Source organism: Fusarium oxysporum, chromosome IV (assembly GCF_013085055.1).
Source record: "Fusarium oxysporum Fo47 chromosome IV, complete sequence".
Classification (NCBI taxonomy): Eukaryota; Fungi; Ascomycota; class Sordariomycetes; order Hypocreales; family Nectriaceae; genus Fusarium; species Fusarium oxysporum.
Window position 1 is genome coordinate 969,158 of NC_072843.1, and position 27,911 is coordinate 997,068.

At 49.3% G+C, this 27,911-nt stretch overlaps 5 protein-coding genes across 5 annotated transcripts; 4 read left to right on the top strand and 1 right to left on the bottom strand.

Moving 5' to 3' along the window:
* Positions 1-464: 464 nt before the first annotated feature.
* FOBCDRAFT_27691 (uncharacterized protein) lies at positions 465-3,295 on the top strand. The gene has a single exon (XM_031179802.3). The coding sequence runs from the start codon at positions 723-725 to the stop codon at positions 3,225-3,227; it is 2,505 nt and encodes an 834-aa protein (XP_031045689.2). The 5' UTR covers positions 465-722; the 3' UTR covers positions 3,228-3,295.
* A 2,679-nt stretch (positions 3,296-5,974) lies between these two features.
* FOBCDRAFT_27696 (uncharacterized protein) lies at positions 5,975-9,644 on the top strand. Its single transcript, XM_059611534.1, has 6 exons — positions 5,975-6,827; positions 6,898-7,167; positions 7,219-7,680; positions 7,729-8,284; positions 8,339-8,460; positions 8,511-9,644. Exons 1-6 carry the CDS (start codon positions 6,327-6,329, stop codon positions 9,528-9,530), a joined length of 2,931 nt encoding a protein of 976 aa, XP_059464634.1. The 5' UTR covers positions 5,975-6,326; the 3' UTR covers positions 9,531-9,644.
* Positions 9,645-10,287: 643 nt separating this feature from the next.
* FOBCDRAFT_27701 (uncharacterized protein) lies at positions 10,288-11,198 on the bottom strand. Its single transcript, XM_031179798.3, has one exon. It carries the CDS (start codon positions 11,037-11,039, stop codon positions 10,524-10,526), a length of 516 nt encoding a protein of 171 aa, XP_031045685.2. The 5' UTR covers positions 11,040-11,198; the 3' UTR covers positions 10,288-10,523.
* Positions 11,199-11,977: 779 nt separating this feature from the next.
* Positions 11,978-15,971, top strand: FOBCDRAFT_158598 (Lon protease C-terminal proteolytic domain-containing protein). The gene is made up of 2 exons (XM_031179797.3): positions 11,978-15,458; positions 15,516-15,971. The coding sequence occupies exons 1-2, from the start codon at positions 12,273-12,275 to the stop codon at positions 15,678-15,680; spliced, it is 3,351 nt and encodes a 1,116-aa protein (XP_031045684.2). The 5' UTR covers positions 11,978-12,272; the 3' UTR covers positions 15,681-15,971.
* A 3,594-nt stretch (positions 15,972-19,565) lies between these two features.
* On the top strand, positions 19,566-22,783 carry FOBCDRAFT_291323 (uncharacterized protein). Its single transcript, XM_031179795.3, has 2 exons — positions 19,566-20,605; positions 20,653-22,783. The coding sequence occupies exons 1-2, from the start codon at positions 19,676-19,678 to the stop codon at positions 22,624-22,626; spliced, it is 2,904 nt and encodes a 967-aa protein (XP_031045682.2). The 5' UTR covers positions 19,566-19,675; the 3' UTR covers positions 22,627-22,783.
* Positions 22,784-27,911: the final 5,128 nt, after the last annotated feature.

The window sequence follows — 27,911 nt, forward strand, 5'->3', positions numbered from 1 at the left end:
CCTCATGGTTCGGACACTAAATGATAGGACAAGACGACAAATCCAGGGCCTTTAGACTAGCCGAACTTCCTAAAAGCATGGATATTAGTCTTTGTTATCTTCAAGGATCGAATTTGTATGACCACAAGTGTCGTGTTCTTGATATTGAGGCTCAATGGACAGTCCGTGTAAGAGCTATGACACTAACACATGACATTCAACCCAATGCCGTCTAAGTCAAAGTTGTAATAGGCTTAATGAAACAATTCCAGATGATTATTTAATTGCAGAGCGAATACAAAAGAAATTTCAATTGTTGATAATTAATTTGGTTTCATGCTACTATTTTCATCTGATCAGCAGTTCACCAGTTAAGGTATGGATCTTAAGACCCTGTAGTGGAAGAATTCTGCCGCTTACACCGCCTAAATTGTTTGCCTTTCGCGTCCACCCGAGTCGAGGCGCCAGTGGCTCTAAAAACCACTCCATTACTTGCACAGACCTCCAACATCAAAGCTTCCATTTCTTGAACAACAGCCAAAACAGCGCATTTACATTTTGATCAGTAGTATCTCTTTGGTCCGCGTCATATCGCGTCAAGAGTGGCGTTGTCGGTCGGGCTTATTACCCAACACTTTCGTTGAGCTAACTTGGACTTGGTCCTATTGCTTGCTTGCTCCCTTTTTTTATTTTAATCTGGTGTCACCTGGTGACGCGACGTGTACATTTCACTCGCCGCCATCATGGCACAAGAGATTGCTGTTCAGGGACCTCTTGCTAGTAGGAATGAGCTTGCTGGTCTTGCTGAGAAGGAGCGTCATCAGATCGAGCAGTATGAGAAGATTGTACGCTTCTCAACAACTGTTCTCTCTGGTAAACATCCGACTATCAAGGTCCCCTCTAACTTTATCCCTTCCGCACAAACTTCCATCCGTCCGATAGATATTTCCACGCAAGATGGAACGCCGTGTCATCAGGCAGACGCTCAACGGCAAACCATCGCGAACGAAAAGCAAGCAGATGTGTCTGCCACCAACAACAGCAAGCCATACGGGGCAGGATCTACTGAGATCAACCCCATCTTCCTAGAGAAATCTGAGGATTTGGTCAAAGCAGAGTTGAAGTTGCAGAGACAGAGGCTGGAACGTGCTTTGAGAGACGAAGTTGATCAGAGACGAGTAACTGCTAAGAGCGTGGCGCAAGGGGAGCCTATCGTCGAATTCGATCTTAACGAGGTCTTGACGAAAGCCTTGACGCTTGTGGAAAGCAATGCTGATCCCGACACTACTGTTGCTGATGCTACTAACATTGACAATGCAAGTGATTCCTTCGATGACAACACTTTCTACTCGTCGCAGCACAACACTCCATCGTCCGTTTTGACTTCCCGAGTCCGTAACGAGTCCGAAGAGGCACAAGTACCCGTCGCGGAGTCGCAACCAAAGATAAATAGCCAAAACGCTCCTATTTCGCGACAACGTCTGATTGGTTTTGAGCAAGTCCCTCCGGAACCGTACGCACCGAGCCACACTAGACCTCAAGAAGCCTACGCAAATCCAGACCCTTTTGTCGGTTCGTTGAGCGTTAACAGCACTTCACGACCTGTTCAGGTCCCTGGCCTTGCTACTTATAATGCAGACAAGACAGCACCTAGACAGGATAGAAGCGCCAGACAAAGTCCCAGTAATGGGGAGAGCGATAGGCGTAGAGTTGATTACGGACCAGCCTCTCGACAGCCTCCCCGTGAACACTATATTGACAGCCGTCCCCCTTCTCCTCTGATCAGAGCACATGAGAGATCGCCTCAGAATGCGCAGACTTCGGCATTAATGAATACTAGGCCACGACCTCAGGCTGCCGAAGCGACGTCGACTTCGTCCACTGGTACTCCCGCTCAAGTTGCTGCTCTCAGGAACGAGCCAGTCGCTGTCACTAGTCCTGAAAGCTCGCCTCAAGGCGGTGCATCGGATAGGCGGAAAGCAAAGAAGAAGAAGAGAAAGGCTGACAGGCAAGCGCCCGAGACTGAACCAACGCCTTATATCAAGGCTGAACCTAGATCTCCTTCCCCTATGAATGCCCCTTCTTATATTCGTCCCAATAAACGTCAAAGGTACGCTCAGCAACAACCAGATGAACCTGTCTACGAAGAAGTTCGTTTCGAGCCTCACCCTGGCCTCTATCCTCCAGAACCTGTGCCTGTGCATAACCGTCAAGAGCGAGATGATCGAGTGCCGATAGGCTATGACACAGTAGGCTTTTCATCACAACGTGCAGCGAGCACCACTGTTCCTGGAACTGCTGTCTATAGGAGAGAATACGCCGATGATCGATACGTTTCCGGTGGACCGTATCCTATTGAACAGCCCCCACATGTTCCCCCTCCTCACCAGAGGCTGTCGATGGGGGGAACAGCAAGCTCCCAAGTTCGACCTAACGACGGTTATCCGCGCCCATCGTGGCCCTATGCGGGAGCACATGAAGCGTCACCTACAGGCTTAAGAACAGAAGGCGATGTGTTTCTGGCACCTCAAAGGCCGCCGCCAACTCGAATTATCGTAGATGCTTATGGACGTGAGTATATTGAGCCACCACGTTCGACGATCATCCGGCACTCCGCAGCTCCTCCCGCTCGATCCGGCGAACCCGAGGTCTTTTATGAACGAGCTCCGGTTCGGAGGCCCCAGGCGATGGAGGCGTACGAAGAAGGAGGGGCAGTCTACAGGAGACGTTCACCATCGTATATGCCTAGGCGGGTTGTTACACAACCGGAGTACGTATCGCAGGATTACAGGGACCATAGGCCACGTGAGCATTCAACACGGCCAATAGGTCCCTCAGGGGAATTCGTTGAGGTGATGGCACCTCCAGAACGAAGACGTATGGAAGACGGGACGAGAGATTATATTACAAGGCCGGCCAGCGTGCGACCAGCAGAGGCTGTTCGGTATGAGGTCGCCCGGGACTACGGCCGAGTGCAGAGCGTGCGACCCGAGCCACCCGTACGTCAATATGCCACAAGCGTCCACCCGGAGGGCCGCCGTGAGGCTGTACAGCCTTACGCGCGGGAATACGGTGCCATTGCTGCAGAGCCAGGCGTTGTGAGACAGGAGTACAACACGCGGCCGGTGGAGCGGTACTACAATCAACCGATGAGAGGCGGGGAGGAGATTGCATTCATTGAGAGACCGCGAGGAGCTACACAGGAGATTGTTTACGCAGATGATGCGAGGAGGGAGGTTTATCGTTAAGCTAGGTCAAACCAAAGCGGTATTAAAATAGAAGCGGATCCAGTTGATATCAGACGGTATTACCAATATAATTTAATGACGTAAGAAGGCCATTCTTCCACCCGAGAAGTTGAATAACAACGTTTATCTCTTTAACTACTATCTTTGGACTCAATGCATAGGAATAATAATATCAAGAGGCCGTGGTTCAGAGAAGCGGATCGAGCACTCGTCTGTTCTCCGCAATAATAAACCCCAATTGGCCAAACATTGGTTTGCGTTTCTATGTTGACAATGAAAGTTCATCATGGCCTGCAAGAATCCGCCTGAGCACAACAGAACATAGCTCAACATGGTGAGCCCCACCATAAGAGCTGGTTTGAAGAGAACGAGAAGCGAGAAAGTGCTACCAAACGTGTGAAATAAAAATCTATATCCGATATAAGCGCCGATTGTAACAAAATACGGCTGGTCATATGATAGACCGCTTGATCAATAAACAGGACTATATGGTATGGTTCGAAGGAATGAGGTGATAGGCAGGGGTCGTATAGATGTGACCATAGGCTCGTCCCAGGGGTTCATCAAACACCATGAAGATGCTGCTCCAAGTGGTATTAATCATGCTGTCGTGGCAGTCTCTCAAGACTCTGCAGAGTTCGCGGACATCTGAGAGGTCGAGTCCCAATTCCTGACCAGTCGGAATATGCAAGGACCCTGAAAGGTCAGTGCAAATGTCACGAGCCTAAGGTACGAATATGAACGTTTGAGACATGGCTGGTGAGTCTGACTATCAGCTCTCACATGTCCTGTCGAGTCAGTTCACAAAAAAAACATATTGGGCTTCGCTTATCAACTGCTACTCAAAGAGGACATTCAGCTAGCCCAACTGCTGAACCATTGGCGGATGTGGTTAGTTAGTCACAGAATATGTAGGTTACTGATATCATGGCTTTAAGCTTCAAGGTTGACGGGTGAAAAGAGTGGCGTGGCTCGTGATGACCATGCATTCGACATAAGCCTCTGGAATTCGAGGAGGCAAGTCAGTGAAGCAATCAACAAAGGGTGCTAGGACACGCATATGCGCGTCTGCCCAGCGATCCAGAATTGTTGCGCCACATACAAACGGACCCCAAGAATGCCAGCTCCCTTGATAAATGCAGGAGTTCGCGATGTTGCAGTACAGAAGTCGAGACTGTAGATCCTTGTGTCTTTTAGTCTGTGTGCACATTGCCATTCTGCATTCTGCAATGCCGGCCAAATAAGGTCCCTGAAAGTCTGATATATTCAATGACGAGTTGCTAGTGGCTGAGCCGGTGCCGGACTCTTGGTGAGAGGCCGGCTTGCATGGGTCAGTCCTCGAATCAGCTCCCTTGTTCGTCCTGGGACAAGTCACACAGACACCAGACGAGGACCTTGTCTTGTGTGGGGACGCCGTGTGATCGAAGCTTGGCCTAACATTAGCAACGAAGCCAAACACAGCTGATGATGGATGCGATGTGTGGTGTGTGTTGGTGTTTTCTCTGGTTACAATCTGTTGTGCTTATGCGGTGGACTGCCTGACCAAATGATCGTCTTGGATCTGGATACTATGATGCAAAAACATGGGCTTTAGCTGCCCTTGACAGTAAACAGACTTGAGTGGTTGGTCATTGGCGGAGGTGACCCATCCTCATGCAGCTGTTGCCCTCTATCCAGGCTCTCTTCGTGTTAGTGTTCGAGACAGCGGTACTTGAGACAGCTTGTGGATTTGGTGATGTGTCGAGTATCCATACTTCAGGTCTTGACTGAGTTTCGCTCCATGGACAACCCGGAGGCTTTGCTATGCTTTGCCGAAGCCCTTGAACATCCCACTAAAGTGTTTGGAACGCAACCGGTTCAGCGTAGCGTTCCGCGGGAGGAGACTGCCTATACCTGTTGGAGTGACCACGATGATACTGTGGTCTGCAGGAGGAGGCTCCTAGCCTGGGCTGATGGTCTCCACTACCCAGAAAACATCCATGCCCTAAGACGCTGTTATTCGAAGGCGATCGAACCGAGGAGCTGAGGGTTGGCAATGGCTGAGTTTTGATGTTGGTTCAGCAAATCGTCATTGTGAAGAATGAGCCGTATGATGCTTCGAGTTATACTTCTCAGGTGAGAACGGTCGTTGGGGTTCGCAACTTTGACGATCTGCGCAATTGAAACTTCTCTTGGTTCCAGGGCAGTCAGGGATCATCGATGGTTTAGTGGTTCAGTGTTCACTGTGGCTGTTCTTATCAAAACCCTCGACCATGATTAGAGTGACCACCCATTCCGAGGGGTTTTCGACGCAAAACCTTGTACCATGCGTGGGATGTTTGATATGCAGTTGTATTAGGGCTTCTCTTATTTGAATCCTGGTTTCATTTCAATTCTGATGTTTCGCGTTGTCATTTCTTCTCTTGTATCGTGAAAATTGAGTTCAGATTCCATCTCAGACAGACACAGACAGGCCTTCAGGTTTAGTCCCAGCGTGCTAGGGCCCTCTTTTAAACCCCCCCCCCCCCAGTTACTTCCCTGGCAAGTTACGGTAGGCGGACCAGGGCACTAAGCAGCTGTACCTGCCGCCTGGCTCGTCACCCACTTTGTCTTGTCTTGTACTCGAGTAGGTACGGACGGTATGGTACGGCACAGAAGGTAGGTACGTCTCTGCTGACTTGACTTGGCCTGACGTTCCTCGCTTTTTACGCCTGGGTCCGCTATACCTTAGTTATCCTCTCCCCTTCCACTTCCCTCACCTCACTTCACCTCAGTCAACCTCCACTCAACCTACCTAACCTAACCTCTCTCTCCCTCCCTCGTCAGACGTGGAAAGAGCTCACAAATACCACCATCTCTCTTTCTTTCCCCTTCCCCTACCCTTACCCCCTTCCCCCATCCTCACGGCCCTTTCTTGACCTCAGCTTCTTCGATACCCATACAGTTTTCGCTTTCTCTTGATCAATCTCGCATCATCTTTGTATTCTCTTCTCTTTGGCTCTTCTCCACCCCCGGCGTCCTCTTCCGTTCAGCCTCCTCCACCTTGGCCGACCGTCGCCGCCCGCCCACGATTCGGACGACGACGACGATACCAACGACGCAACTTTCTCGATCCTCATCATGAATAAGTTGGCAAATATGCGTCACTGGTCGGAAAGAATGGCTCCCAATTTCGTAATGGGCCGTCCTAATATGCCCATGAATGCCCTCAACCATCCCAAGAACGCCGCTCAACCCGGTCAGCCCATGGCTTCCCCTCAAGCCGCCGATGCCACCATTCTCTACTCGTTCAACATCCCATTCGCTTCCGATCTTGCGGGCCCCGATACTGAGGACATTCTTCACGCGACCACTGACGCTGTCCTACGATGGACACACCCCGAGGACGCGCCGGACGACGTCCAGATTCACGAGCTGCCTGTCCATGTTCAGAACCTGAACAACCTCCACAGGATGTGCCAGGAAATTACCAACGGGCCGCTTCCTGTTGAGGCGTACGTCCTGTCGACAATGCTCAAGGGCGGAAAAGGCCAACAGGTTGCTACTGTTTGTCTCTCGGGCTCTCCAGAGCTGGTCCACAAGAGCCGAGAGACTATTTTGAATGATACCCCAATTTCTCTTGTATGTTCCTACACATATGAACCTGGGCTCTCCCGGTACAATTCGAAGCTCTTCTCTAACATTTTTACAGCGCTGCACCACCATTGATATTGATGGTCAACTCGTCTGCGATCTCAATGCCGGAGTGCTCAAGAAGCCTGTTACTGATACCCTCGATTACATCTCCACCTTCTGTGGCGTAGATATCTTTCTTCTTGGCCCTAAATTGACCCCTGTTGTCGACGGTATGACTGGTGATGCTGAATTACGCATGGATCAGCGCTGGAGAGTTGCTATTTACGGTGATATACTATCATCCGAGCACGCAAAGGCTCGTGTTCTGATCCACATTGATACTCTGGTACTGTTTCCTGCTTAGTTATACTTATCTGCTGTTCTAACACTTACGCAGCTTGGCCGAATTGTCGATGGTACCAAACTCGAGGCTTCCCTCCACCAGCTTGTCTGTGGCCGACATCGCAAAAACATCAAGCTCATTGAGTCTTCCACTGGAACTGCCATCTACTTCCCACCTCCGTTCTCGGCAATGTATCGCTACTGTCCTCCTAAAGCGACTCGCCGTGACCCCAACGATATTTTCATCACTGGTGAAACACCCCAAGCTATTGAATTAGCAAAGCAGAAACTTCACGAAACTGTCCAGCGCATCAGATTGTACGTTAAAGACGTAACAATTCCTGCTGCCAAGATCGACAGTATTCTGCTGGGTCGTCTAGATAAGGTCCGGAAGATTCTGGAGGCCAATGGCACCTTCATCATGTTCCCTCCCCTGGCTACTCAGCGTAACATGGTCCGAGTTCAAGGAAGTGAAGGTCTTCACGTTGAGCGAACTGTGCGAGAGATCATGTCCTTGGTAAGTAATGTCTGAAATCGAATAGACACCCTGCTAACTTTGGCACAGGCTGGTCAATTCTACAGTGCGGGATGGTTCATTCAGCCCGCTGATGCCAGGCATTTCCCTCACCCCAACGACATCAAGAGTTTGCTCGTTGATATCTGCGCCAACTCCGATGCCGATCTTTCCTTCGATAAACTGAGTTTCACCATCACTGGCTCTGATGACGCTGTCAAGACAGCTCTTCAAGTCATATCAGAGATGAAGTTCATTTCTCAATCTCAGTACCAGATCCGGGTCAAGATTGAGCTTGCCAATGAGCACAAGGAATTCGTCAGTGGCAAAAAGAACGGCAAAATCAACAAGATAATGGGACAGAGCAATGTGCAGATCATTTTCGATGGTTTCAACGAGTACAACTTCAACATCGATGTCATGGCAGCAACTTATGAGTCCATGAAGCAGGGCCTCACTCTTGTGGAGCAAGAAATGCCTGCATCTATTTCGTTCCATGTGCCGGATCAGTACCACAAACGCATCATCGGTATTGGTGGTCAGCACATCCAGCGCATCATGAAGAAGCACTCGGTCTTCGTCAAGTTCTCCAATGCTATGGATAGAGGTCGGAGTCACCGTTGCTACACTATCAGGTATAAGCTTACTAACCTTGATACAGGCGGAATGGGTCGAGAAGACGACGATATCAAAGTTGACAATGTCATCTGCCGCACGCCAGCTCGAAACGCCCAGAATTTGGACGCTGTCAAGAACGAGATCTTGGAGATGGTCGATCGTGCCGTAAGTGTCACCTAATGCCACCGCTCGCTCAATGCTAATAGAATCTATAGGATTCTGAGTACACATCTCAGATTGTCAGCGTTGACCGCCTCTATCATCGTCAGCTTATTGCTAGACTTCCTGAGATCGATGACCTGGAGCAGAAGTACAACTGCAAGATCAACTTCCCCAGCACTGAGCAAGCCAGTGATGAGGTTACGGTTAACGGTCCACAGTGGCAGGTTCCTCACTGTGTCGATGAGTTTCTCGGCATGGTCCCAGATAAGCATGAGCTTGTCCTCGCCAGAACTCCTGAGCTGGTCAAGTTCCTCGAGTCTCCTGAATTTGCTCATGACCTCGTGCCCAAGCTGAAGAGCCAGCATGAGGTTGAACTCAGCGTCAGGCAGAACCCCGACGAGCTCACTGAGAACGGCGAGCCTACGGTCACTCTTCTTTGGGGGTTCACCCGCAACAACGCCGGTGGTCTCCGTGATGCTATGGACTTCATTCAGTCTCAATTCGCAACTTCCGGAGCTGAGATCAATGTTGTTAAGGGCGCTCTCCCTCGCCCTAAATCTGACTCGTTTGAAGATTCTCTGCAGTATTTCGACTCTAAGCTTCTACAGCACGCTCCTGCACCTGTCGCCACTGATTCTCCTATCAAGACTGGCTTTGGCGATGAAGTCGCTCGCGAGCGAAGCAGTATTCTCGACCGTCTCCGAAAGCCTGGCAGTATGACGTCAATTTCATCTTTCTTGGACCGCAGAAAGAACAGCTCTCATTCTGGCAACGGTAACTTTTTCAAGGGTTCAAGCAACGTCTCTAAGTCTTCGCTCATTTCGATCGAATCGACCCGCAGCTTCAACGCCGACCGAAACCCCTGGAACGATAGCGGCGTCAACCTCCCTGACGACGACAATCCTTGGGCTCCTCGAACCTTCGGCACTCACATGGACAACAAATTGTCCATTCCTCAACCTGGCGATGTCACACCTCGCCACAGCACCCGCGCGTCCGGCGACAGCGGGCGCCCTTCCACTTCTCATTCTATGAATTCAGGATACCCCGCCCCTATTGGGCCTTTCCGTTAGATTCCCCCGTGTTAGAACCTCTACATGCAAATACCCCGGCTGGATATACCCTGGCGTAAAAATACCCTGGAACGTCGACTTGTGCATCGGTCGGTTTACGTCTTGCCATGTTTGTTTTACCTGATTTGCGTTTGAGTGCTTTCCTGTTTTTTACTTGCTGTTACTTTTTGCTTTTTCCTGGTCTATATGGAATCGGGGGTTCTCTTTTGATGACTTGACGTCCACTCCTTATACCCAGTCATGTAACGAAAAGCTGAGACCAAAAAAAACGAAGAATACCCCTGGTTGCCGGTTGAGATGAAATTTTGGGACATGATGGATGTTTGGCGAGAAAGATACCACTGTCAACGAAAACAATATCAAAAGTCTGTCTTCAGACTTATACACGGAGTCAAAGTTGGGTTTGTTTTGGAAGTCATGTGGTTGGCATGAGCTTTCATGCCGTGGAACTAGATGGCACATGAATCACACGCTGTGCCTGGAAGCCTTCGAGAATCGAGGAGGTACAGAGACAAGCATTTCCAGCATGTGGTCATGAAAAGTTGAGAACGTTGCTACTGCCTAGGCAAACCGAGATTGAGAAATGACAATGCAATGATACCTGCGGTTCGGCCGCGATTGCTCGATACACGAATTGTGCTGCATCATGTTAGCCACTATGTGAAGTCTTTGAATGTACATATGATCGTATAAACATGATTCTATGGGCCAGAATAAGCACCGTTGCGCATGTAAAGTAAACTGTTTTAGTCTGATACCCAAGCAGTATATACCTCAGACCAGACAGAGCATTTGTTATCGGTAGCAGGGATTTGTTCATACGTATTTCTCAACCCTGACAACTTATGTAGGTATTCTTTCTTGTATCTTTCCTCTTTGACTCCAAGTCACTCGGTTCAGTGAGTTCTCTGAGAGTTGCCCAGGAAGAAAAGTGAATTGTAAGCTCTTGTTGTCTGCCATGCAGTCTTCCAAGCTTGTTAATCAGATATCCGGTTAATCATCCCAAATGGCTGCCTTTGCCTTCTCAACATCAGCCTGTCGTTTCTTTGCCTCCTCCTTCTCCTGCTCCCTTCTCTTCTTCTCCTGCTCACGAACACTCCTCTGGTACGCCCTTTGCTCCTCCGTCTGCTTCGGTGCCTTAAGGCCTAGTCCAGCAGCAATCATACGACGAGCCACGGCATCCGTCTTCTCAGGGCGTTTATCCGGGTCTGCTCCGGCGCGAGGGCCGGGACTTCCTGAAGGTGACTCCCATGGTAAGCCACCGACGGGTGACATGGGCGTTGGGGGAGGCGGTGCGGGTGTCGCGGTGGGAGTTGGCTTGTTTGACTCTGACTCTGACTCGACTTCGGGCTCTGCATCAGAGTCGGGGTCGGAGTCCTCCCATGAGTCTGCGACGGCCTTCTTGGCCTTCTTCTTGGGTGCTGGCTTCTTGGACAACACTGAAGGCTCGTCCTTTGTGTCGATTGACAGGTTCTTGAGGGAGCTTGAAACGTCTTGATCTTGTGACATGGCTGAGATCAATGCACTGAATATGTCTCAAGTGTGGAGAGGGGAAGCTTATCAAGGGTTGAGAGCAGAGGATATGGTTTCCACTGAATATGATTGTATGATATGGAATAGATAAAGGCTCGAAGACCTTCAGGCTTCAAGTCAAGAGCAAAGAAATGCAGTTGGAGAAGGAAGCTTGTTAGTCGTTGACAAGCTTGGTTGCGGAGAAGTATAGGGTAATCGCAACTGTCGATCATCAACTTGCAAGTCCGCTCATGACTTACAGTGGGAGTTGTGTTAGTAGGTATGTTTGAAAAATGACTTGATGTTTATTCTGATACCGATTAGGAAGCTAATTACGTCCAATTGGATACTGGAGACATAAGAAACAAGCAGGTCATGATACTTGGATCTATTGCAAGGTTTGCCTTTATTTTCTGGGGTACAGCGCAACATGCCTAGTCGAAGCTGTAGGTTACTAAGTATAAGCAGATATACAGTAGCAAAGTTTTGTCGACATGCCCAATAGTATTTCCTTGATATTATAAATAGCATAAAGCTCTGAGTATAACATAATTGAACCGAGTAATGAGTGTTTTTACTATATCTCCTAGTTTATTGACTTTCTTACCAGTTGCCTATCTATGACAGCATGATCTGATAGTGACAGAGATGACAGGTCATGAGGATCAAACTGATACCAAATTGATTAAATGAGAACAACTAGCTAGATATCTTGACCAAATCACAAGAATCAGAGAGGCCTATAGAAGTTGAGAAGGCTTCGGTTGAGGCACGTGAGCAACGGTAGTTGTATCGCAATCTGATAACGGTCGGCGCAACAGCCGATAGCGGGGTCTAATTGGTCAGTGGCTGACTAAACTAGCGCGGAACGTCTTGGAATCGAAATTTTGGATGATGTAGTAAAGTCCGAGTTCGCGATTATTAAGTCGCCTCCACCAAAACCAACCAAAACCAAAAGCGAGGGTCAAGCCAAGCGGTGATGCGGACAATTGCGGCCTGCTGCTAGTCTAGTTACATTATCCTTGTCAACTGCTTATGATAGACCATTTCGTCTCCTTTTAACACTTCATTCTTCTTCTTTAATTCTTCATTGTATCAACTAGTCGACTCTAGTCTACCCTAGTCTACAGCTGCCCATCGCGGGGAGCTTCTACTTCTCGTCTCTCAACCCCTCGGATCCTAGCTCTAGCTCCGTGTTCGCTACAATCGAATCGCATCGCATCACCAATCATGATTCCCCGTTCACGCCTCTCAGGGCGCCTCATTCTTGAGCGCTCTCTCGTCCACGCATCACGAGTATCTTCCGAAGCAACCGCTGCACGATGGGCTTCTGCTCCCGCCTGCCGCAACCATCACATCTGCGGTCGTCGGCTTCCCGCCATTCAACCGCGGTTAGTCGCCGCTGCCTTTTCCACATCTGCCCGAGTAACCAAAGAGAAGGACAGCAACGACAAGGGCTTCTTCGAGTCTGCGATAGAGCCATTGACGGAGCCCTTATCTGACGAGGAGGCTAAGGCGAATATCGAGAACAAGCGCAGGGAAGCCGATAGCCCATTACTGGCCGAGTCGAGGAATCCAGGCCCCGATTCACCTGGCTCTGGAAAGAACGATAATGCTGGTCAATCGAATGATGGGAAGGCGGGAAGTGCTGCTGGAGGTGCCGGTTCGGGATCCGGAGGCGACAACTCCGGTGGTGATGGAGGTCGTCGCGGTAGAAAGCCTTCTGCTGAGAAGGCTCTTCAGAAGCCTGTTGTTCCCGAAGTCTACCCTCAAGTCCTAGCGATCCCGATTGCTCGACGCCCACTCTTCCCTGGCTTCTACAAGGCTATTACCATTAAGGACCCCGAGGTGGCGAATGCAATCACTGAGTCGATTAAGCGTGGTCAACCATACGTTGGTGCATTCTTGTTCAAGGACGAGAACGAGGATGAGGATGTGATCAAGAACCCCGAGGACGTCTACGATGTTGGTGTCTTTGCCCAAATCACAAGCGCTTTCCCTATTCACGGCCAAGAAGGTGCCTTGACTGCCATCCTCTACCCTCATCGCCGTATCAAGTTATCCAGCCTACTACCACCTGGTGGCCAAGATACTACCAAGAAGACCGATGCTAAGGCCGAGCCCACACCTGAACCGATTCCCCAGAAGCCCGCAGAGGAGGAGACTACTCCTGAGAAGAAGGGAGATGTCGTTGCCAGCTTCGAAGAGAGCGCTGTGGAGAAGAAGCCTGACCAGACAGCCGAAAAGTACGAGCCAACATCATTCCTTAAGAGATACCCCGTCAGTCTGGTCAACGTCGAGAACCTTGTCGATGAGCCATACGACCCCAAGAGCCCTGTCATTCGCGCCGTCACCAACGAAATTGTCAACGTTTTCAAGGAAGTCGCCACAATGAACAATCTCTTCCGAGACCAGATCTCCACTTTCTCTATGAGTCAATCAACCGGAAATGTTACATCAGAGCCCGCTAAGCTCGCTGACTTTGCCGCTGCCGTATCTTCAGGCGAGCAAAAGGAGCTGCAAGAGGTGCTTGGTTGCCTTAACGTCGAGGAGAGGATGCAGAAGGCTCTTGTGGTGCTGAAGAAGGAGCTCATGAATGCTCAACTACAGTCCAAGATCAGCAAGGACGTCGAAAATAAGATTAGTAAGAGACAGCGCGAGTACTGGCTTATGGAGCAGATGAAGGGCATCCGCCGTGAGCTTGGCCTTGAATCCGATGGAAAGGACAAGCTGGTTGAGAAGTTCAAGGAGAAGGCCAACAGCCTTGCCATGCCTGAGGCAGTTCGCAAGGTCTTCGATGAGGAGCTTAACAAGCTTGCTCATCTTGAGACAGCTGCTTCCGAGTTTAACGTCACAAGGAACTACCTGGACTGGCTCACCCAGATTCCCTGGGGCAGGAGGAGTGCCGAGAACTTTGGCATCCCTAATGCAGTCAAGATTCTGGACGAGGACCACCACGGTCTCAAGGACGTCAAGGACCGCATTCTGGAGTTCATCGCTGTTGGTAAGCTTCGAGGCACTGTCGAGGGCAAGATTCTCTGCTTCGTCGGACCTCCTGGTGTGGGTAAGACAAGTATTGGAAAGTCGATTGCCCGAGCTCTTAACCGTGAGTACTACCGATTCAGTGTCGGTGGTCTCACAGATGTTGCTGAGATCAAGGGTCACCGAAGAACCTATGTTGGTGCCCTCCCTGGTCGTATGATCCAGGCGCTGAAGAAGTGTCAAACTGAGAACCCTCTCATCCTCATCGATGAGATTGACAAAATTGGCCGAGGTTACCAGGGCGATCCCTCTTCTGCTCTGCTGGAATTGCTCGACCCTGAGCAGAACAGCTCTTTCTTGGATCACTACATGGACGTGCCTGTAGATCTGTCCAAGGTCTTGTTCGTGTGCACTGCCAACATGACTGATACTATTCCTCGACCCCTGCTCGACCGCATGGAGCTCATCACACTCTCTGGTTACGTTGCCGACGAGAAGATGGCCATTGCCCAACGATATCTTGCACCCGCTGCCAAGGAGACTGCTGGACTTCAGAACGCTGATGTCAACTTGAGCGAGGAGGCAATTGAGGAGCTCATCAAGTCATACTGCCGTGAGTCTGGTGTGCGAAACCTCAAGAAGCAGATCGAGAAGGTCTACCGAAAGTCCGCCCTCAAGATCGTTCAGGAGCTCGGTGAGGAAGTTTTGCCTGAAGAGGAGGCCCTCACCGAGGAGGGTAAGTCTGCTCTTGAGGAGGCTGAGAAGAAGAGCAAAACCGAGGAGGTTACCGAGGGTAAGGAGTCCACTTCTAACGAAACTGGCGCGACCACGGAGAAACCCCGCAAGCCACTCAACGTCCCTGACTCTGTCCATGTTGTTATCGGCAAGGACAATCTCACTGACTACGTTGGACCTCCTGTCTTCACATCTGACCGTCTCTACGAGGTCAACCCTCCTGGTGTTTCCATGGGCCTCGCCTGGACACAACTCGGCGGTGCTGCCATGTACATCGAATCTATCCTCCAGGCTCCCCTCCGACCATCTACACGACCTCACCTTGAGATCACCGGTAACCTCAAGAACGTCATGAAGGAATCTACTACCATCGCCTACTCTTTCGCCAAGTCTTTCATGGTTAAGCAATTCCCTGACAACCACTTCTTCGACAAGGCAAAGATGCATCTGCACGTTCCAGATGGTGCCGTCTCCAAGGATGGTCCTTCAGCTGGTATCACAATGGCTACTTCACTCCTTTCTCTTGCTCTTGATGCCCCCGTTGATCCTACAGTTGCCATGACTGGTGAGATCACACTCACTGGAAAGGTACTACGCATTGGTGGTCTTCGTGAGAAGACTGTTGCTGCTCGACGAGCTGGCTGCAAGACCATCATCTTCCCCAAGGACAATATGTCTGACTGGCTAGAGCTACCTGAGGTATGTTTCCCCATCTTATCCGGTATTTAATTTTCGGTTACTAACGAGTACTTCTAGAACATCAAGGAGGGTCTTGAAGGTCATGCTGTGGCCTGGTACCCTGAGGTCTTTGACCTTGTCTTCCCCAACATTGATAAGGAGAAGGCCAACACGTGCAAGATCTGCGAGTGGAAGGCTCAGCAGAAGAAGAACGACTCCGAGTCAGCTGAAGAGGAGGACTAAAATACCGAACGAGACATTGATGCATTCTAGCCTTGCAACCATCATCTAGCACCAACCGAAAGAAGGTTGATGTTCATGAACGTTGCAGGGCATGATTTGAAGGGCGTTTGGGCATGGGCGAGAAATTTAGATGAACGATATAAAGACTCCTACTCTTGTTATTCCCAAAATGAGGAAATTGTACTATTAGAAGCATGCATTAGTGGTTTGTTTGGGGTGTCACAAGGCAGCGTGTAGTTGACGCCTTCATGTATAATTGTATGTATAGGAAAGCGACGTCATTCTACTTCACTACCCAGCCCGGGCGTATGATGTTATGATCGCAAGGTGCTGCCTGGGTCAGTGATACTGATCGTTATATCACAGGCATAATAAGAATCTGTTCATAAACTTGGTAAGTGTTTATGATTCCAGCCGCAATGCGTAATGGTAGGTGTGGAAGAACACTGCTTTGGTAGAGTTCGAGGCCTGCGATATGGTGACAACCTTGAAGCATAGAGTATGCCAGGAGTTCTGGTAGGGCCTTTTGTCATAGGTCTGAAATTGTCTCTGGTCCAATGGATTGACAAGGTCCATGGTATCTTCAACCTCATTGACGCAGTAGGGTGTCCGGATATCGCCAGATGGTTCCCCAGAAAGCTGATCCCGGTTTGTACCTTAGCTAGGCCAAGGCTCTGAGAGATCTCATCTTAACCGTGGCGCGGGGTCTGTGGAGCCAGGCACGGGACGAGCCTAGCCGAGGGGAAGTTTGATAACGACAATGGATTGTAATCTAAAGTCGTATCTCGTCTTCTTGTCATATCGCACCTTTTGACACTATCTCACGAGATTGTTGAGTCCTGTAAAGCTTCACGTTAATCAACTAAGCGAGCTAAACATGCCGGTATAGCCATCGCATAAGAATTTGATTGACACCCAACCGAAGCCTATAAGACGTCTGGAAGCCCGTTCGTACATACGGGCTAGTGGTGTGTTGCGGCCCCATTGCTTGCATGGCGAACCGACAACCTGTCAAGTGCAGGTAGCCTCACTTGAGCGTTGTTCTAGCGGGCCGTTCTTGTGCTGCACTCATGCCTGACCCCACGCGAGGCTCTTATGGGATCTTGGCTGGTGGATCGGGCCTCAGACTCGGCCGCAGGACAGTTTCCTGTGAAGCTGAAAGCTCCTGAAGTGCTTGTGTGACGTGACCAGTTCGAAAATTGAGACGAGAGGGAAGAAGACGAGCGAATTGAACCAACTAAGGTGTCGGCAAGCTTAGGTATTGCCTCATCGAGGGAGGTGCTTGAGGGTGTGCGCGAATTGGATAAAATTGAGCCCATCATAGCAAAGTCGCATTGGGCACTGGCACCCATTTGCTCCTGATTTAGAGATATTGCATATCATATCACCATTGGTGCGAGAAGACCGTGACGTTTGCTGGGGTCTGGTAAAAGATCAGAAGCGAATTTTGATACGACAATGGCATATGAATTGTCTAGTACCATGATGCATGCCATTACCAACTCCTCTAGATCCGAGCATTGCTTTCTATGCGTACGCCTCAGAGTTTGCATTTGCATTGGCATGTTGCTTAATGCATGGAGTCCAGTGCCTCAAGCTCGCTATTTTCCGAATATGCGACATAAGATCTTGGCACTTTGAGTGCCGGGTTACCACGAGCTAGCCATTGATTGAATTCGCCCTGCTCTGACAAAACTTCGAGAACCTCCCGAGGACACCGTGAAACCAGACAGCGAGTAGAAGGTTGAATAGGGCGGTCAGCCAAGCTGAGATTACCTGGCTTAGACGGCGCCGTCGCTTGCGTATGCAGTTGGACTGGAGCCTACAGGACATCTAGATCATCCGTCTTATGGTTCGAGTCTTGAGGTCAGCAGCTCAGGATGACACGCACCTACATGAGTGATGAGTGTAATCTTCGGCAAGACACGCGTGCCTTGCCTGAGTGACTTCACAGTTTTGTTTTTTCAATGAATGGTGGCTTACTTGTGGGTTATTGTCAAGGATGTGACATATCCCATGGGTGAAGCTGTCATGATCTCTATTTTGAGTAGACCGCGCTGATTGCCGAGTGTTGGGGGAGACTGATGTCATTAGGTGAGACAATGATTCTTTCTGGTGATTCTGTGAGAATGGAAGTTGGTGTTTTGATATTAATGATGCTTCTGATACGCCTGCCTACAGTGCCATTGTGCCTACCCTGCTTCGTTTTGGGAAGTTGCCTATCTGCAGAGTAATCGGGGTTTCCTATTCGTGAATTCATGCTGGTACCTTCCGTTGACTGAACTTGGGTCTTTCCTCTCTCCCAACTCCTTTTCTTTCTAGCAAGGGAAGGTTTCAAAGAGCACTTGCCTGTTCCTTTCCATGTCAGTCATGTTCTCGTGATACAGAATTGTGATGCTAAATCACACCAACTCAAAGAACCGTGCACTCTTACACCTTCACATCCATCACCAAAAGAAAACGACGCCGGCTATTTTCGATATCCGTTCGCAGCTCTTTATGCCTGACCAGAATCTTTCTCCGTGCCTAATGATGCATCACCGCCTTCCCCTGCGCTCAAAGAGACGCAAACTCGTGTTTAGCGTCGACAGAATGGGACGAGACAAGGGCGTCTGAAAGGGGCCAGCTCATCGATGGTTCCCCACCGCAAGCCGTCCAGCGTCACCGTCTCTCTTGAAAGTATGACCCTGCAGCAGCAGACGCACGCAGCAGACCAGGCCACAGCTTGCTTGCCATGGTCGAAATCGCTCGCCTGGCAGGGTCCTTTGGCTGGCTTCAAAGAATGAAGGTTCCGGCATGGTGGGATGAATGGACCACAGTCGCGACACCCACGCCTAAAACCATGCACAACTGTCGTCAAGTCAAGCAACGACCCCTGACGCTCTTCGGCAAGTCTGGGGCAAAGTACAACCACAGCCCTGCGCTGACATCTGGGCCTAGGCCTAGGCTTGGGTTTAGTTAGGCTTGGGCAGTGGTGGCTTTGCAGCGAAGTGAGCAGTCGCACACCTGCCTTGCGTTGCAATTCATGGCATCCAGCCCCTTTGTAGGGCGGTCCAGCTACAGCGTCATCACGAATCCCACGTCTTTAGTGTGGCTCAGGCTGCCAGAGGGGCCCAAAATAATGAAAGCCTAAACGTCAGAAGCCCAGCGCCTCCGCCGCCCGCTCCGCCCGTCCCCCGTGTCGTCCCGCCGCGACTAAGAGCCAACTATCCACTCAGCCCACACACACTCTTGTCCAGTCACAATCCATATCCACCATTATTGCCGTTGGCTGCCCGTTTTAGGCTTTGGACCTCATCTTTACCATTGATATTAGCAGGGCGTTCATCGCAGCTCCATTTCCAATGACATTCTGATGCCTCAGGTCTTTTTTGATATATCTCACCCGAAAAGTCTTACCCATTTCATCACGATAATACCATATTTTTGAAAGCTCCTGATGCACTGATATTCATTGCACCTCCGGCTTCGTTCCCCGCGACTTCGACCGCTTGTTCAAGACCCGCTCTTCACCGACCGTTGCATTATTATCCCAACCTCCTCGGGCGATATTACCGACCACAGCAACGTTTTTTCTTTGCTTTCTCTTGAATGAGTCAAGCAAAGATTTCCTCTATCCTGTTACTCACTTCAAAAAACCTCTTTTTCAATTGATAAGTTGGTTGTGTCTGTGTGGTTACTTGGCGGGCTTTCACCCCGTTGCCGTTTCGCTGGCTTGCACATTCTATTTTTGCAATTATATACGTTTCCTACCTGCGCGGCTACTATTTATCCATATGCATCTCCAGGTTTTGTTTTTATAACAGGCAAAAGTTGTGAAACGATACAGAGCGTGGTGTATGCAGTATCACAAGTATCGACTTACAATTGCGTTTTCGCCACTAAGCAATCGCCAAATCATTAAGTGTTAAGCCATTTCAACGTGGCTAACTGTTGATATCGATTCTTATTGTGCCTGAACACAGCAGTACGCAGCAGGTTTCAGTGCCACGGCCATGGCTCAGGCCGGCGTAATAGCGTCCGAGCCACCGCAAACGCTTCGCTCACAAACAAATGCATTGTCCGGTACTCAGGGATTTTTTCGAAAGCTCTTTGGTAGACAGAGTGGCAGTAATACGCCATGTAAACCTACAGAGCAGCCAAAGAGCCCTCAGCATGAGGTCGACTCGGCTGACCTTGATAAAGGCGGGTTGATTCGCCGAATGTCTCGAAGGGTTGTGCCTGGACTACCTCGGGCGCAGACATTCAAGCGCCAAGTGTCAGAAAGGAGGACTAACCTGTCGCCTATTGAGCCAACTCCAGATGAAAGACGAGCTGTGTCTATGGACCGACGCTCTTACAGACCACGATCACCGTCAGCCTCGCAGCCCGCAACCAACCCTCGTGTCAGCGCCCCAAGTTTTCTCGGCTCCCCCCAGGACGAAATACCCCGATTTGTCCCCTCTATATCCGTCAGTGATGTTACAGATGAGCCGCCTAGGGAACCTGCTGATGGAATACTGCACCCGGATGAGGAGATGACCCTTGCGGACGAGTGTCCAGCACAAGACACCTTGTCTGACACTCGTTCGATAACAGCATCCCAGTACGACGCTATAATCCACGAAGAGCTCGAGAAGACATGGATACTGAATCTCAGTATGCACTTCCGAGACCGGTCAAAGAGGGAAAAGTTCTTCGTTACGTATCGTGAGCGTGATCACCTTTGGCGGCGTGTAACGATCTCGCTTGATTATCGAGATGCGCCACCAAACTCCCTGGAAATGGATTTGATCAACACGCATTACCAACGAGAGAAGAGTGCAAAAATTTATGAGGCGATCAGGGAAAGCTTGAGGGACATTCAATTTTATGACACTGTAACAAATTTGAAGCTTCAAACAACAGATGGAAGGCTTCATGTACACGTAGTTGAGGATGGCAATGTCGGTATTTACGATAGACTTACTAAGACCAAGCTAATGATATACAGGAAATTATACAATATCCCACTGTTGCCCAAATCAAGCATTTGGGTTGCCGCCGCATTCGAGAAAGAGACATCACTTTTGAATCCCACATGTCAGGATTTGTTTATAAAGTCAATGTCAACGGTCACACGCTCATCAAAAAGGAGATTCCAAGTCCTGATACCATAGACGAATTTCTGTATGAAATCAATGCCCTCAATGCTTTAAGATCCTCACGCAATGTCATTCACTTCTACGGTGTGGTTGTGGATGATCAAGATCAGAATGTCAAGGGTCTTCTTATCAACTATGCGGATCAAGGAGCTCTTATCGACGTCATCTACGAGCATTGCAAAGATGGTGACTACGATCTGCCTTGGGCGACGAGAGAAAGATGGGCCCGACAGATCGTGGAAGGGCTGTCTGACATTCACGAGTCAGGATTTGTGCAAGGAGACTTCACACTATCGAACATCGTCATAGATGGTTATGGCGACGCGAAGATCATCGACATCAACAGAAGGGGATGTCCAGTAGGCTGGGAACCTCCGGAAGCAACACCTCTCATTGAGAGTAACCAGCGCATCACCATGTACATCGGCGTCAAATCGGATCTATACCAACTTGGAATGGTGTTGTGGGCTTTAGCAACGCAGGAAGATGAGCCAGAAGCACAGGGGCGACCGCTGATACTTGGCCCCGAAGTAAATATCCCGGACTGGTATCGACAAATGGCAGAAGTCTGTTTGAGCAATGACCCGCGCATGCGACTTCAGGCGTCTGCTCTGTTAGAGATGTTCCCTCGACAAAGGGAAAGCGAAGAGACTGGACAACTGAACCCCCCCGAGTCGATAATTGACGAAGGCTACACCTTGCATCAATATCTCGTTGATGGATATCATCCAGACAACCTTCCACAAATCAGGACGGTCGAACCCCCTAACGACTGGTCGTACGTGAATCAACCCGGTGCGGAAACAAGTCCTGTCAGATACGAACCATATTACTACACGCGCGGACGCTCTCCCCCGAGCCCGTTGCCGAGTAATTGTGATGAATACAATTCGCCCCGCGGCCTATACGACATTGCTGCCTGGGCAGCGAATCGGAATATACCTTCATCTTACAGTGATGTGGGACCTGAAGGAACACCACTTGACGAAACGCCTACTGCCAACAAGTCAGGACTCATCGACTCGGATGCACTCACGGCTCCCGACTCGGCTTTGGAAAGGCATGAGACCCCAGCTACTTCGACTTCAACTCCAAGCCCAACCCGAGGTGTGGATTTAGGAGATGATTTGCATGCCATTGCCATCGCGAAAGTTGACAAGGTTCATGCAGGCCAAGGAGAATTCGCGAGCAGCGGCAACGAGGATAATACAGGAATAACGTACAACGAATCAGCACCCGGCTCAACACAGTCGGGGAATGTCACTCCTGGAGACAACGGCACAGTGATACGGGATGGCGCGCAAGACACCAAGGAGGATGCACCGGGAGAAAGGGCGAACGGAGAAAAAAGTCTTTTGTCAGCAGAAAAAGGAGAAGATGGAGGTGAAGAAACCAAAGAGGCGCAAGCCTTGTATCAGGAAACAGGAAACACATTGGAGGGACTACCCAAGAAGAACGACAGCCAAGAGACTCAAATGCTACAAGAAGGGGGCAAAACAGAGGATCATCAGACGACGTCTGCAAACGAGAGGGACGTCTCTGAGGAGCCAAACACAAAAGCAGAACTGGATGCGGAACAAAACGCGGCAGAAAAGCAAGGGTCCACAGTACCTGGAACCGATCAAGCTACAATGGAGAAAGAGATGATAGCAGGGAAAGCAGACAACCGAGAGAATGGAAAGGTGACCGAGGGGGGTGTCGAAGGCACTAAATCTGTACCGGAGATTCAGATCTCACACTTATTGACTCACGACGAACCGACGAAAGAAGAGAATATGACTGACGACGTGTCCAAGGGCGCGAACTGTCCGTCCGGACTCTAATGAATGTCTATGAACGACATGGTTTGATGAAGGTTGAGTTTGAATCCATTTGTATTGACTATGCTATACTTTACTATGTTTGTTTCATATGTTTTTAGCGGGATATAGGCAGGCATTTTGCATAATAGGGCGCAAATATAAATACTGTTGATCGAAATCTATACTCAGTTCTGGTACAATTACCTTCCTACGTGTGCATAGCATAATAATCGATTTCTGTTTAGCTTTTCTATGCATATTCTTTCTATAACCGACCAGAGAGAGACAGATTCTCGATTTCGAGGACCTCCGAGTTATCGACACAAACAGCCCAATACGGCGGACGTTCCATAGGAATGCTGTATTCGAGTTATCCATGTGTGCTATCGTCTTGTGCGAGGGGTTTGCGAAGATATCAAGAACGCGTGCCTGCTACACAAGCTAATCCAGGAATTCAAATCGACTCATATCCTCCACGACGAGACCTTCTCCGACTGGGGCAGAGCCAACACCAAGAAGGAACTAGAGATCATTGACCTCTGAGATGCTTGCTCTGCGGGTGGCGCCTTGATAGGTTCTGTTGTCTTGTGTCACTACTTTGTTGCTCTCCGCCTGCTACGTCGAGTCTGGAACGAGAAAAAAAGGTTATACTGAAGATCTAGTTCACCTCGATGTTCGACACGTCAGCGACCTCGCATGCATTGCTACATCTTTCGCTGCGACCTAGTTGACAAGTCAAGCTTCCAGCTGACGAGGCGCCCTGAAATGTCACCTGCACAAACATATTACCGAGGCTGCAGCACCACCTTGGCCGTGATCGCTATCATGAGAAAGTACAACTGGCTTGCTACCACTTGTAGCCCGGTGACCATAGAGGATGGTTTCAAAAGCTGGCTCAGAATGTGGTGATTGTGTAGTTTCGCTCGTCGGAGCCACTTCTTACATTCGGTTCTGTTATAGAAATTACCCAAGATCTCTAGTTCATCGCAATATCCAGTATAATCAACTGAGAACCTGCTCTTTGGTATGAGGGCTTCTCAAACAACTTCACCTCATACCAAGGGTTTACAACACAGCAAGATAAGCAATACCTGAACAGGCATCGCAAGTGCGTTCGCATGCACAATCTCATGCCGCCGTTTCGTACAACCGAAATTTGAGAGAGCAACCGCACAGTTTGCGTAGCCAATATCGATAACCAGAATGAGGTCAACAGAAAACCTAAGCTTTGAGCTTGCCATCAGAAGTCTTGTGATAGTATCCTCTAAAATAGGGTGACGTTAGAGGATCTAAGTCTAAGTTTCGACTTCTTATCCTAAAGCTTAGGATCGTACCCTCTAAATCTTTACATGAGGTTAGGAGATGAGAATAGAACGTTCGCCCCGCGGGACATGGGCACGCCGTTCTACTGATCAGTCCGAGCCCTGCCCGGTATAGACGTGCACTATATGCACTACGCGAAACAGTAGACCAGCTTCTCCGAGAGGACATACCGCGCAAGCTCATTGAAGCAGAGCCTGTCGATACTGAGGGTGAGGCTATTAATCAGCTCTGAAATGAGGTCATCACAACACCTTCAAATGATCTAAACTCCAGCTTCTAGGAGAAGCTGGTATATACATGTTTCCGCTTGTGCGATGCGATCTAGAGGATCCAATTCACCGACGCTGCATCGCAGCAGCTATCGCAAAGATGAAGACCACGCGGATTACCTACGCCACGGAGTGGTCGAGCTGGGGGTAAGTAGAGATGCTACTAACACCCTTCGCGAGATCTCAACAAATGATGCAATATTCCCTGAAGCCTTATGAACGTGGTCTACACGTGCTGCGCTTGCAGTTATTGCACTGCGAGTCATCAGACGCATCGGCGATGATTTACGCTCTACTAGCATTATAACACTAAGCTCGGAGTCGGTCTTCCAATATACAGGTCATGCCATTAGCCTTTTTGCAGAAAACACAACTACTAGAGCCATTTGTGTTGGGGCTCGACCCAACTGCTTGATCCCAGGGCTCACCACGATTGCAAGTCGGGAACGCAACCTGGCGGCTTATATGCTTCAACCTCCTGTAGCAACGACTCTAGAACCTCGCCAGCGCACTGCGCCGATCACTACACATATCAGCTATACTTCAGCAGACTTCTATAGAGAGAATAAAGAGAGGCTAGAAGCCCTCCTTCTACCTGGGACTCAACCAGAGTCTCTATAAGACATCAGTACTACAGTTACTGAAAAAACTGCATCAAGGCAGCATCTGACAAGCTATCAGATTACAATCGGTGGATGAGAGACATAGATCGTCATGTTATACATGAACACCGCCCAGAACTACGGGACCCTGACTGGTTAGCCCCAGTATCGCGCAATGGACGAAGCCACTTTCCATGGGTAGTGATAGATGGACGCTGCAATCAAGGTCGATGGCCATGAACCGGCGTCACCACCTATCATGAAAGAGTTCATGAATATTGCTAAACGCACTGATGATACGAAAGTAATCTCTCATCTCGAATCTGCCCATGAAACCTGGCGCGAGAAGTACCAGGCCATTTGTCCAAACCATCCTGTCAAAAAGGCCAAGTTCAACAAGCGGGAACTGAACAAATGGCTCTCTTCTTAATGCTGCCATTGATGCCGAAGTATCGAGACTGTAGCAATAAAGAAGACTGCGCTACTAATAGCTTACCAGTTACGCGACAATCTTGTTGTATAGTTTACGAAGATGCTGCGGCTTGAAAAGCGCACCTGGACAAATGAGCTATGAAACATCTTATCCTAATCATTAGGAGTCTTATCGTAAATTTGACGAGAGTTATCATAAGGCTTAGGATAACATCGTGAGGCCTGGGAGGAAAACTCAGGTATAGGGCGCTGTATGAAATCGTTACGATAAATGGGCTATGCTGTAAGGAGTATGTTGTTTTGCATATAGCTTTAGAATTGTTCTAGAACCCATCAACAAACTTGACGTTTAATATCACGTGAGATGATCTGTGATGGACGAATGACTGTGGGGGTCGAGGGTCGAATTTTCCTCTGCCTGAATTTTGATTGATGATAACGGAGAAATAAGGCCAACATTGAACTGCAACTTTGAAGTTGGAGGCGAATGTGGAGCCGCTTAAGCTTGGCGAATCCCGATCTTTGTGTTTCTGTTGGGGAAACTGGGGAGAATGAACCAGGGGTATAAAAGGTACGTACTATCCCTGCTCAGGGCAGCTGGAGCTCGGGAGAACGGGACTGACTCTGAATGGAATCGACAATCCCATTCCATTCGGACTCGGAGCACGGTAAAAGAGTAACCGAGAGAGTCTAGAAACCGAGACCCCTCAAATGGACAAGTCATGTCAGTAAACAGCCAAATGGGCCGAGGTATCGTTCGATCTGGGGGAAGAGAGGTTGTATTGGGATTAGGAACGAACCCTGAAGTCGCGATAGGGCTGATATGTTGAAGGTCCATTTTGCTGTTCTTTGCATTGGGATTCAACAATTGACAGTAATCACAATCTGATGAATCTCGGAATGAGAATCATATGACGTTCTCAATTGGACCCCTATAGCTCGAGCACATGGCATGATAACTCGGGATTTGGCGGACATTGTAGTTATAATATCAAAATGTGAGGTGAGGTTAGCCAAGGATCCCTATCAAGATTTGAGGGTATCAATCCGAGGCATGCACTGTACAGTGAGAACTGTGCATTGACTGGCACTGACTGATGCTAGATCTTTGAGATAAGCGTGTGACCGCGAGTGAGTGTGTGTGTGCCTACGTCAAAGCAGACGGGAACGAGCCTCGGCATGCCCGGTTCTCAAACGGTGCTCAACCAGAATTGAAGTGATTTACATATCGACAGCTCAATCGGGATCAATTCGCCACTTCAACTGTCAATGCAACAGAATTTCGTGTGCCTGTCTTGGCCTGTATCGTTTCGTTTGTGATACTGTCCAACCTCATCGTCATCAACGTCTAAAAGTCCATCTACCAACAAAACGCCTTGGATATCGATGACCTCCAATAGATCGGGGCTTTTTCAATCATGCCATGCGAGATCCCACAATCGACTTCGGCAAATAGCATCGCCTCTAACAAATCAGTGGAGATGTGGACTCAGCATATTTTCTTCTGTTTTTTTCTTTTTTTTTTCTTGAGGCTTGACTTAGATCCAGTCTCAGTCTCGAAGCTCAGGCGGCTCCGGGTTTTTCGTGTGAGCTCCCCTGCATGGAAGACATGCACTGGCGCGTTGCCTCTTGCAGGGCTAGGTGTAGATGTGCCGTCCCTAGAAATAGAAGTACTCTCAAACTCAAAAATGGGTGACGAGGTACTTCGTCAGTGGCAGGGGTACCCAAACGGTACCCGGGCGCCCAGCCGAGCCCCACACTTGATTGGAGCCGCCAAAAAGTTGTTGGGGAAGCAAAAAAGGTTGAGGGAAGGAGCGATCAGGTCGACGTCGACCTTTCGTCCCAGCTACAAGACCCAGTATCCGTCCGAGCAGACGTCGCCCAGTTGATCTTGTATTTGCGGAGAAAGGCCGATAGAATTTCAACACAATGAATCGCCTATTCATTGTACGCTACCTTAGCTATCGTGGGCTGATTACTGGCATCATTGCTTCGTCTAACTGACAGGGCATAAGGAAGATCTCGGTAACTCGAGATGGAGAGCGGGGAGTTAGATGAGATATACATCGTAAGTTTGTTGGAGGTATGGTCATCTGAATTACAGTGCTTGTCAAAGGTTGATGTGAATCACTTACAGCAGCTGTTGTGACAGGTTCAGTTTTGACTTCTAGAAGACAATGACACAACCAATTGATATCAGTTTCAGCCAATTGAAACGCCAACATGCTCAACTACCTCCAACAAGTCCTGCAACTCGCTCAGCCCAATATCAAAACTCCTGATAATGGTCGAATTCACAATTGTCCATATCAGCGAAGGGTTCAGCACTGTACTGTACAGACAAGTCCCTGAATTCATGATGTATAAGCGCCTCCATTGATCAAGAGGGTTAGGTTGCCGGGAAGCGACGGGAGCTGCTGTTTCCTTTTCTTGGTCCGCCCGCCCCAATGGATTTTTTCCCCCTTTGATGGGGAGACGGCAGGCGTGTGTGACATAATACGCCAGATTCAACCTCACTCACAACTCGATACAACCACAGATAGCATAGGCCTGTCTGAATGGATAGTAGCATTCCATTTGCTTCATCCTCATCAATCTTCACAAGCAAAGAATATCTCAGATCGCCGAGGCTCGAAGCGTCATGACGACTTAGACACGATCGTAAAGGCCTATCAGTCAG

What these genes read in the sequence shown, in the direction of transcription:
- FOBCDRAFT_27696 (XM_059611534.1), top strand. Translation starts at nt 6,327, where the DNA reads ATGAATAAGTTGGCAAATATGCGTCACTGGTCGGAAAGAATGGCTCCC. An exon ending in CTCCAATGCTATGGATAGAG is followed by an intron (nt 8,285 to 8,338) that starts GTCGGAGTCACC and finishes ACCTTGATACAG; the next exon opens with GCGGAATGGGTCGAGAAGAC. An exon ending in TGGAGATGGTCGATCGTGCC is followed by an intron (nt 8,461 to 8,510) that starts GTAAGTGTCACC and finishes TAGAATCTATAG; the next exon opens with GATTCTGAGTACACATCTCA.
- FOBCDRAFT_291323 (XM_031179795.3), top strand. Translation starts at nt 19,676, where the DNA reads ATGGCTCAGGCCGGCGTAATAGCGTCCGAGCCACCGCAAACGCTTCGC. An exon ending in ACGTAGTTGAGGATGGCAAT is followed by an intron (nt 20,606 to 20,652) that starts GTCGGTATTTAC and finishes AATGATATACAG; the next exon opens with GAAATTATACAATATCCCAC.
- FOBCDRAFT_27691 (XM_031179802.3), top strand. Translation starts at nt 723, where the DNA reads ATGGCACAAGAGATTGCTGTTCAGGGACCTCTTGCTAGTAGGAATGAG.
- FOBCDRAFT_158598 (XM_031179797.3), top strand. Translation starts at nt 12,273, where the DNA reads ATGATTCCCCGTTCACGCCTCTCAGGGCGCCTCATTCTTGAGCGCTCT. An exon ending in ACTGGCTAGAGCTACCTGAG is followed by an intron (nt 15,459 to 15,515) that starts GTATGTTTCCCC and finishes GAGTACTTCTAG; the next exon opens with AACATCAAGGAGGGTCTTGA.
- FOBCDRAFT_27701 (XM_031179798.3), bottom strand. Translation starts at nt 11,039, where the DNA reads ATGTCACAAGATCAAGACGTTTCAAGCTCCCTCAAGAACCTGTCAATC.